The sequence below is a fragment of the Plasmodium inui genome (assembly GCF_000524495.1).
Source record: "Plasmodium inui San Antonio 1 unplaced genomic scaffold supercont1.2, whole genome shotgun sequence".
Classification (NCBI taxonomy): domain Eukaryota; phylum Apicomplexa; class Aconoidasida; order Haemosporida; family Plasmodiidae; genus Plasmodium; species Plasmodium inui.
This window is the reverse complement of record NW_008481836.1, coordinates 1015276-1026201: the sequence shown is the minus strand read 5'-3', so window position 1 is coordinate 1026201 and position 10926 is coordinate 1015276. Positions and strand designations below refer to the sequence as shown.

General features: G+C 38.5%; 2 protein-coding genes across 2 annotated transcripts in view; both read right to left on the bottom strand.

Annotated features, from left to right (window-relative positions):
• Positions 1–6131, bottom strand: part of C922_00674 (hypothetical protein) — a gene marked incomplete at both ends in the record, with an annotated part of 15734 nt that extends 9603 nt beyond the window's left edge. The window contains one exon of the mRNA XM_008816287.1: positions 12–6131. Coding sequence (XP_008814509.1) covers positions 12–6131 — 6120 coding nt within the window. The remainder of the gene's footprint in view (positions 1–11) is intronic.
• Positions 6132–8365: 2234 nt separating this feature from the next.
• Positions 8366–10697, bottom strand: C922_00673 (RuvB-like protein 1 (pontin 52); the record flags this gene model as incomplete). The annotated part of the gene is made up of 5 exons (XM_008816286.1): positions 8366–8544; positions 8723–8795; positions 8977–9074; positions 9218–9326; positions 9579–10697. The coding sequence occupies 5 exons, from the start codon at positions 10695–10697 to the stop codon at positions 8366–8368; spliced, it is 1578 nt and encodes a 525-aa protein (XP_008814508.1).
• Between the last annotated feature and the right edge of the window lie 229 nt (positions 10698–10926).

The following is a 10926-nucleotide window of genomic DNA, read 5'->3' as shown; positions in this document are numbered from 1 at the left end:
TACTTGTTCACTTTGGCATGCTTCTGCTTCAAGTTAAGGAGATAATTTTTGTTAACCATTGGAAAGTTATCGAATGGGTTTTTTCTCCTTCCTTTGGGCAAGTCTCTTTTTTCAAAATTTATAGGGTGGAACAATTTCAATTTGAAGTTGTAAATGTCACACAGGAAGTAGGGCGATTCTTCGATACTTCTCCGGTGAGTTGAGAGAGAATCATTTGTGCATCCGTAGGAGGAATTTCTGCCATTTTTATCAGGTGTTCCACTAGGGGTGAAATCGGAGGCCCCCAGCTGGTCAACTAGATGCACATACCTGCTGCAGAAGGTTTCCCCTAAGATGCGGTTCACGTCGAAGATGTAAAAGATGTCATTGTACAGGCTGGATAAATTTTCCTTCCCGTTGATTCCTTCCGCATCGATGTTCTTCTTACCCATGGCATGGCTCTTATTGCGGGACCACACAAACATGTGATAGTACAGCTTGTACAAATAATACACATTATTTAGGCAAGCAAATCTGCTTAACAGTTGCTCATTCTTGTATATGTAATTATAAAGTGTTTCTATTTTTATCACGTAGTAACAATTCTTAAGTACATTCCTGTAGTAATATTCTACGTCCATTTCTTCTATTTTTTCTAAAATAAATTCTAGGAAAATATAATCTACGCTGTTGCAATAGTTTGTATACTCTATGAGGGTGAAGCTGGACTGGGAAAGACCTGAGCTGCTGGAATCGCTTCTGTAGTTGTCATCCGAGTCTTCGTCAAAGGAGTCATTTAGAGTTGATTCCTCATAGGGGGTTAACTCTTCTTCGGTGTGGCTTTCCCCACACGAATGGTCATTTCGTCCCGTCTTCCCCTCCTTTACAGCATCCATGGGGTCGAACAAATCTCGGTTATTCTTAAAGCGCTCAAAATAGTTACTAGTGAAATTCTCCCTAAAAATTATTTCATACTTTTGCGAGCAGACATTTTTGAAGAAAATGAAAAAGCAGCACGATCTGCAAAACGTAAAATTTAGCTGGATGTAGGTGACTAGCAGCTCATCAATGTCGATCATGACAATTGGCTTACTTCTGCCGTCGGTGTGTCTTCCCCCCCTGGTGTAAATTTTGTAGGGAGATATTTCCTCATCCTTTGGGTATATGGAGCCGGTTTGAATGAGACGAATGGCACTCCTTACCTTGTTAGCCAGTTCTTCCTCTTCTTGTGCGTGGTTTCCTTGGGTAATATTTCGCCAATCGAAAAGGTTAAAAATTTCCAGATGGTTTGACGAATTCACCAAACTTAGAATGGCAACACATAATTTGTTAAACAGAAATAGGAAGAATCGGAAGAAAAATATGAACTTTTTAGTTACATACTTGGATAGGTATTCATAAAATATCAAGAAAAGCAGAGTGTTTATATGTACAGTCAGCAGATTGTTGATAATTTTCACTCTTTTGTTTCGTCCTAGGTTGTCACTTTCGTAGAGGATGTAAAAAAAGTTCTTCCACTTTTCGCTGCTAAAAAGGCTATTATAAATTTTGTTATAACCCATTTTTAGCACCCCATCATTGGTGTAGCTATCCTTGTAGTGTCCTAATTTTTTTTTAATTTTTTTGCTCAAATAGAAGACCTTAGATTTCATGTAAAGGTTAAATATGTGCCTAATAACGATGCAACTTTGGATGTTAATTTTGCTGTCATGGAGATGCACTTGTTGGTAGCAGTTGTAAATGTAGGAAATGGACGATCGTAAATACTCCTTGGTGTTGTAATCACATTTGCTGATAATGCTTTTGAAGACGTTCTCCACGGAAACGATTATTTTCTTATACTCCTTCTTTTCGAAGTAGTAAAAGACTTCCAAATCGACAATGATGAATAGGAGATCAATGTGTGGGATGTAGTAGTTGCTCAGGTAGGTATTTCTGAAAATGTCGCTTTCTTTTCGTTCGCCTGGTTGTGCATAGTTATAATTACGTTTCGGTGTCGCATTGACATAGTCATTGCCATTGTCATTAACATTGTCATTAAGATTAACATTTTCACTTTCGTATTCTCCTTCGCGCAGATCGTAGTTTACCCTCGCGCTTGTTTTATCACCCATGTGTGCGTGACCCGTAGTGGCGCCGTTCCTCACCGTGCAGTAGGAACGGTTATTGTAATTTTCAAAGCTGTCATATGAAGTGTACGGGTAAATGTTCGTCCTTCTCTTCTTGGTGGTGTTGTTATTTAAAAACACGGGAACTAAACCGCCCATGCTTACCCTCTTCTTTTTATTTACACTAAGCACATTGTAATCATGCTCGTTTGACAGTACACGGTCATCACAGCTTACGCTTAATTTTTGTACACTGGTAAGGTTCTTCCTCTGTGTGTCATTCTCTGGATTATTCAAAAATTTCACAGGGCTAATCGAATTTAGGTACATATTTTCACTATTAAATTTTTGCTCCTCCTCTTTCTTCACATCTTCGTCACCAGCATTAATGAGAAACTCGTAAAAGTCGTGCAGCTTTATTGTGGTGTGTATGTTTATTGGATTAAAAGGAAGGCTGAGAAATTTGAAATAAATGAACTTTAAAATGTTCAATAGGAAGAAAAACCCCTTATCCTTTTTTATAAATTTTATGATTTTAATTGTGGTGTTGTAAAATAGCTCGAAAAAGGTGTACTTCATTTTGTTTAGAACTTCTATAGGAATTTCTAGGTACATTTCCCACACCGAGATGATGTTTATCACAATCATGAACGTGTTGAGATAAAGCGTCTCGATGAATTCATCTTGGTCCGACAGTAAGAAGGTTCTCCCGCGTTGGCTCTCCCTGGCGCCCAGAACGTCGTATAAATCATCCCGGTGCAGCTGCGCGTGAGACGAGGAATAAGCGTTCGTAGATGCTGTAACCGTGCAAAAGGCTTCTTTCTGCTCCTTCGCCGCGCTCGGCGGATTCACCGAGGAGGTGGCCCCAGCGGAACGCCCAGCTCCTGCCTCCCCCCTATTCATCCGCCTGGTATACACCTGCAACACATTCTTATACTTGTGCAACCGTTTGACGTCTTGGTCCAACACGAAACAGATATATTTGTCAAAAATATTGTACGACATTATGATAAAATTCGAGTCATACATCTGCTTCAGCATCTCGTCATAGTTAAGCTTAACGCAGAGGTACGAAAAGAGACTGGCGCTTAGGAGGCAAACTCTTAAAAAATTAATAAATATATTTTTGCACACGTAAATGTTAAAGTTAGCTTCAAACTCTTGGTGAGTTTTGAAGTAGGTAATCATACTGTCTGAGATGAGTATGCACCTTTTAATGGTCAGAGTGATACTATGGCACACGTTTTTAAAATCTATGTTGGTTCTGTCCAGCTGCTTCTTCTTGATTCGAAGGATCGAATTTTCAAATATCGGCATGTCTTTTTTTTTCACCTTTGCTTGGGGGCTGGAAGCTTTCGCGCGCTTCAGTCCGTCGGAAAAGTAGTCCTTAGGGCAACTGCGTGGGAAGCTTACGGGGTTGTCACTCGGTTCGCTCTCTTCGCCATCGTCTGAGTCTTCATCGGTGGGGCTACTATCGGTTGGGTCATCATCAGTTTGGTCATCATCGCATGAAGTTTCATCGGTTGCGATGCCATCTACTCTGTGACCATCTGCTGAGTCTCCATCTATCCCGTCGTCACCTTGGAGGGGGCTGGAATCATGACTCTCCTTTTGACCTCTGCCAAACTCGTACATGCTCTTCCTTTTGGCTCGAAAGTCAATAACCTTCCGCTTATCACCACCCAAAGTATGAATATCGTAATTCCTATGAGAGGAATTCACTGCCAGAGTGCTTTTCCTTACGGAACTCTTTTTTGCCCCATCTTGGTCAATTTCATTTTTCAAAATGATGTACTTGAGGGGGGAATGGTAAGGCTTCATTAGCTTGATTAACTTTTTATTTTTATAATTTTTTTTCTCCTTCAAATTGGAGATGTACCTTTTTAAAACCAAGTCATACTGATTTTCGCTATAATCAATATTTAGTAAACACGAAAAAAAAGAGCCAAAATTTTCATTGTTCTTGTTAATAGTGTATATATATTTCCTGAACACGCTCTTGTCCTTCTCTGAAAGCATTTTGATAATGTCCAAATTGGAATAGAACATGTTCATTTTGTTGATCTTGATAGTGATACAAAAGTACAGGTCGCAGCTATCTGCATGCTGTCTCGGGCCGTGATGCCCGTCCAAATGGGGCATCGCTCCATCACTACATTGCGCTAACTTTTTTTTGGCATTCCCTTCAACAAATTTGTCAACGGTTAGGACGATGTACAAGCACTCTTGAATTTTCTGGTACACTTTCTGGAGCGTCACGAATGTGTACTTCAATTTATTTTGACCTCCACCACTTCCAACCGTGCTACCGCTCCCCTTGTGAACATCTCCAGCTGCGTTCTTGTCCAAGTAAACCCTTTTGAAGTATTTATAAATATACGTTATTAATGCAACGAGTGTGAGATTATTATCGTTATTGAGCAGAATGTGCTTTCTTAAGTTATTACTCGTGTTGCATATCAATTTCGAAAGCAAATAAAACACGTACGAAATTGCCTTAAAGACGACTTCCTCATTTAGCGTTCTAGAGCTCATTAAATTATTCACAAAGGATAGGCTAAATTTTAGTAACTCTTTTAAATATATTTGCGAAATGAGTGCGAAGGTGTGTTGTTTTTTATTTGTCACGCGAGTTCCCCATTCTTTACTTTTTATTGCAAATTTTTCCTCAAACAGAAAAAAGCTAAAAGAGTACTTTAATATTTTTAATGTATAATTCACATTTTTCGTGTCTACCATGTATACCTTTTTTAGCTCTTCAAAAAGGATATTCCACAAAATTTTCTTGTTACTTTTATTATTATTTGAAAAAATCCCATCGTTGTTTGCGGGGGATTTCTTCCCTTCTGTGGTGAATTGCTCATTCGCTTTGTAAGGCGTAGGTTGGCTCGAACTAATTGACACAATTTTTGTTTTGTTTTTGGAGTCACTTATGTTCGAGTTCACCTCCTCCAGTTGGACATAGTGCAGAATTTCAAAAAGGTGAAAATGGGAAAGTAGAAATTCCATGTTAAGCATACTTAGGAAGGGGAAAAAGGTACCAAAATCGTAGACACTAATTTTGAACAAATGCTTCGTAATGTTTAAAAAGAGATTATATGAGCTACTAACTGGGAAAAGGCTGAAAATTGGAAAGGTAGAACTCTCATTATTCCAATTTCGACATTTTGTTATGAGGAAAAATGACTTTTCTTCCTCAGCACCATCTGATTTCACCTTTTCTGTATGTTTATTTTTATGTTTCTTTTCCTTAGGCTGGATTTCCCCTCGATTATAGCCAACCCATAGGTAATCATACACATTTTGCATCCCTGCGCATGTAGATGCATCTTCTTCCGCATTTGGTGGCAAATCGTTCCTTTGTTCCTTTCCATATGACAGAAGATCACTTTGGAGACTCACAAAATTGTTTTCCTTCCCAACAGTCTCAATAAAATGAGCATTCTCATTTGCAATTATTTTGTTCAATTCGGATATGACATTTCTTATGTGGAAGCCTGCTTCCTTTTCCGTTAATTTTTTTACTGGAAAGACAATTTTTTTTTTTTTTCTCCTTTTATCTTTCATATAAAAATAAATCAACAAATTGTAAATATTCACAAAAAAGGAACATCTCACAAATTTTAAATTAAACAGCAAATCCACAAACTTGAAATAGTAGTAGAATATTAAAACTAATTTGTCATCGTTGGATAGCAAAAGCCACAGATACGTAATGTATCTCAGTATGAGAAATAAAAAATCTAGGTGTCTTACATTCCTCGTTTGGGTGATTTTATTAAGCAAACACTCGAACATGTAAAATAGATATTTGTGTGCATTTTTGTCTTTATATGTTGCCACTAATTCGTCATGTGTTAGTTTTTCTAAGTAACTCTCTCTGTTAAAGAGTTCGAAGAATTTTTTATACACCCGTTCGTTTGTGTTTTTTTCATCCAGATAATTTGTACTCCCCCGGTCATGTGCCTCTGCATCTATGTTTCGCAACACATCGGACACTATCCGGTCCAGCTTCTCGTATATATTGGACTCTTTCCTTATCATTTTCGTCGGTGCCTGTTCCAGCTGCCTATTATGCCGTAGCTCACTCGACTGCTTGGTCGCTTGGTTCTTTCGTCTGCCGGCTCAACAAGCAAGCAGTGCTAGCAGTTTTAGCCGTATTAGCAGTTTTAGCAGTTTTAGCAGTGTTAGAAGTTTTAGCAGTGTTAGCAGTTTTAGCCGTGTTAGGAGTTTTAGCCGTGTATGCAGTTTTAGCCGTGTTAGCAGCCTTACCAGGTTACTCGGGTTCGCTCCTTCGTGCCCCCTTTGCATTTGTCTATTTCAAGTACTATTTTTCTGGCAACCATTTTTTCCGCAGAGCATCCTTAAAAATTAAAAAAGAACTTCAAAAAAGTGCTCGACAAAATGGCTCCAAAGAAAAGAAAAAAAAAAAAAGGAGTCACATGGTCCTTTTTGGGTACTGCAGAAAATTGTAGCTCGATAAAGCTAACCAGCCATGGAGACCTCTCTGAATGCGTTCCACTGCACTTCTGTGCTCCACTCACCCATTTATTAATTCGTTCGTTAGTCTCTCCGCCAGCTTTTGCTTATTTTTACCCACCCTTCCGTTTGTCTTATTTCAAACTTTAGCGAAACATAAAGGACAAAATGGTCGAAATGGAAAAGGAAGGAATAAGAGAATAAGTTTGAAATAAAATAAGCTAGTAATGCATCCCACTTAAAAAAGCCCAAAGGGTACTACCGCAGGAGAGGAATCTGCTGACATTTTACAAAAAAAAAAAAAAAAAAAGGACCTTGCGCCTCTACCCTATCATATATTAATTAATGATCTACTTTTCGCGATTTTCTCATAAAAACTATTTTCACCCTTTCGCACATTACATCTTGCAAAAAAGAAAAAAAAGAAAAATGGGATGAATTAACATGTGAAAAGTGCCCGCATATGTGTGATGCCTTCAGAATTGTGGCTAACTGCATTCCGCGTACACATGTATACGTATGCACATGCGTGTGCCTATTTATGCAAGGTATGGGAAACTTTAAAACAATTGCTATCTCCGTGTTCCCATTTTTATTTCCAGCTGAACTTTTCCAGATTTGCCTTTATCATACACTTCGAACCATTCGGCCGACGCAAAGCAGAAATGCAAATTCAATTATTTCCTCTCGGATGGCGCGCGATTCGAACTTGTGCGCAAAGCTGTAAATGGAGCCAAAGCGTACTCAACTTGCCGGAAGACTTAACAAGGAAATAGTAGTAACAAACGGGGCCATAAAAGGGAAGAAATACCAGAGGAAAACGGATGATAATAAAAATTTATATGTAAAAATATGCGGTCAAATCATGGCAATATAAATTATTTTTTTTTTCTTTAAACAATATTTAGCACATTTTTCAAATAAATCACTCCATTTCTCAATTGTGACGGCGGGAGAGTGCGAACTGTTTCATCTGAAGGATCTTCTGAGGGAACCACCCCTTATGCGCAATACAGTTGCGATGAAAATATCTATTTTTGACATTAGTGTTTGTAATATACACAGGTTAGCCATTTAAACCCTTCACGAACATTTTAACGTCGTTAATCTCGTAATCCCTTTTTGCGAGAAAATTATTTGTACAAGATAATTTAACGATATCTTTTTCTTTTTAAACGATAAAAAGGGCTATAGGAGTGTCACTTTGTCACAAAGGAATGTCTGGTGCGGAAAAGGACAAAAAAAATTTAAGGGAAAAATTCATTTAAGTGGGAAAAAAATAAAAACTAAGGCAGATAAATAAATGAAGTAAAAAGAAATTGCCATGTTAGCAATGTGCCGCAGGAAGGACAAAAGGCCGACGGGGAAAGCTGGGATTATTTCTCGCGCCTTTTTTTAATTTATAGGTGTGCAAAAGGTGAAAATTCACGTACATTTTTCCCCTCATTTTGGCACGTTTAATTATTGAACAGAATGAAACAAAATGGACAATAAAAAGTATCGCTTAAATGGATTTTTTTCTTTTTCTTTCCTAGATATAAGGTAAATTTATCAAAACAGGGGACGTTCCTGCTTGCATACAGTGAAGTTCGGAAGGAAAATACACACTTAAATGCACATTTATGACAACACTTGTTAGTGTACAAAGTCACGTAACCATACGAATTGACGTGCACACATCGCCGTTCTAGTTAAGCCCCCCTCCGCAGGAAACGAAATTGGGTAACACATTAGTTTCGTCCTATTTTTTTAAAATAAGACGTAAAGACAATTGGTGCTTATTACATTCAAGTAGCAAACTAATACAAATATTTATTTTTGTCATCCAAGAGAAGCTGCGTGGATCTTTTTGTATCAAAAAAAATGGAGGAAACGATTTCTACGATGCTTTTATTTATCCGTTTTTTCCCTTTTCTTTTGGATAATATTTTCGCGGGGGTTAAAAGTTGAATGGCGTATCTTAGAGAACACTGGATGCCTGCGCAGGGGAAAAAATGGGGCAGAGAAAAATTGTAATAAAATAAACAGATGCGCAGAAAACTGAACACGGAAGGGTCAACATAGAGGAGTCAACACGTCGAAATGAAAACAGCAGACGACGCCCCCACAAACACCCACACACACAACTGCACTTTCTCCTACTTTGTTTGATTTACCTATGTCCGCCAAATAATTTAAGGCTTCGTTTTCGATTTTTATTTTCTCAAATTTGCACCTCAGTTTTAGAACCTTAAAGGTGGAGAGGCAAGAGAAAAGGTGCGAACAGTGGAAATGCAAAAATGAGAAGCGGTTTTGTTAAAGGGAGTGAAGTGCCTAGGCTGGAGGTTCGTCGACGGCACAATGCAGACGCATACGCAGTCCATATGTGTACGTGGGTTTACAAGCCGAGCCCGCTTGCACCTATGCATACCTGCAGTATTTCCTCCTTATTGTACAACATCGTCTTAACAATTATGATTCGGTCCAACAAGTCAACGGGGATTCCGTGGGCCGATATGATGTTCGTACCTGAGTGGCGCGTATTGGCAAATGAGTGTGATTACGCGAGTGTGTAGGTGTAAGTGAATGAGAACGAACGAGCGTGTACACGCAGACATGTGCCCTTATACATGCCTGCGTATGGTTAGCCGTTAAAGAAATAGAAAGGATACCTTTTATGTTGCATATTCCCCGATTTGTGGCCAAAATTACTATGGGGGCCAAGTTGGATTCCAAAGTTCGGTTCAAGTAAGTGAAGCACTCAATGTCTAGCATATGGACCTGCGGAATTGATAAGGAACGAATGGGGAATGCAACTGGGGTTCACCTGTAGGTGAGGGGACTGCCTTTCTTTCTTTTTTTTCTTTTTTTTTTCGTGCAGCGTATTTGACAGAAGCAAAAATGTGCAAATTGATTCGAAGGGAACGGAGTGTGGATGTCATTGGCAGCACACATGAGGTTTTTTTAATTTGTTCTGCGTTATTTTGTTGCACTTCATTTCACTTCACTTTTTTTGAGTGAAAAAATTGGCACCTCGTCAATGAAGAGAACTCCCGGTATTATTTGAGCAATCCCCTGGTCGACATACTTATAAACAATTTTGTTAATTTCATTTCTCAGTTTATCCGTAATTTCTGTTTTTTTGGATTTAGAGTTTTGCAAAAAATTGAGAATATTATCCTTTGGCTGCACATTAGATATATCTAAATCGTAAAGGGTAACATTTTGAATGATATTTTTTTTCTTATGCACGTTTCCTTTAGGCAAGTCAACAAACGTGTCCGTCTCGATGTCAAACATATCTTGGTATAAGCTGCATTTTCCGACCCGCTTGACTAACCCGCTGTGTGATTCAATATATATAATATCTTTTTCTTGAATTTTTTCTTTGACAATATTTTCATAAATAGATGAGTGTATTTTTATTTTTTTCTGCTCCTTCAAAGTCTTCAAGGTAATATGTACATAGGAAATTTTTTTTTCTTCGTATGTATCATCATAAAATGGTTCAATCTTGATGACTTCACCCTCAAACACTTCTTTAATTTCTTTTATTTTTACGCCAATACTTTTCCTTATATATTGAGTTAATATTTCTGTTTTTTTTACTTCACAAGAGTATACCTGAGATGCGTTAAAGATGCAAAAGGGGATGGAATCTTCGCTAATTTCTTTGCTTATAGCTATTGCTATGGCTGTTTTTCCGCTTCCACTGGGGCCTGCTAAGAGCAAACATTTGCATATATTTTTTTCCTTAATTAGATTGATAAATATTCCTGCGGCTTCTCTCGCTTTCTTTTGTCCAATCATTCCCTTGCAATTATAAAAGTTTCGATATACTTCCTCGTCGCTTTCTTCCTGGGGATGAGTGCACTCTCCATTTGTGTCGGCGTACCCATTAAGTTCACTATTTGCCCCCATTCCGTTACGCGTGAATTCGTTACATAATGCGTCATCGGGGTTTGCGTGTCCATTTACGGCCCCATTAGGCTGCCCATTCATCAACCCATTGAGGCCCATTTTGCCGCTTTTCCTTTTTTTCTGCTCAAAGTTCAAGTCCTGCACGAACCCGTCCGCATCGAGCCCCAAGCCATTAATATGGCTGTGTAGGCTTATCCTCTCCTTTTCCCTATTGGACTCAATGATGTTCATTTTGGGAGGAAGCAAAGTAGGGGGGTTGAAGAAAGCTTCTTAAGTTGAATACACTCTATGTATAGTGATGCAAAATGGAGTTAGGGCAAAAACAGCCTTTATTACACACCACATGCACAAAGTGCGAAGCACACCTTTCTTCCTTTTGCTTTACATGCGGAAATTCATCCGTGAAAATAATTTCGGTGTGTGAAACTGAACACTTGCGGTGGAAATAGTGAGAAAAAAA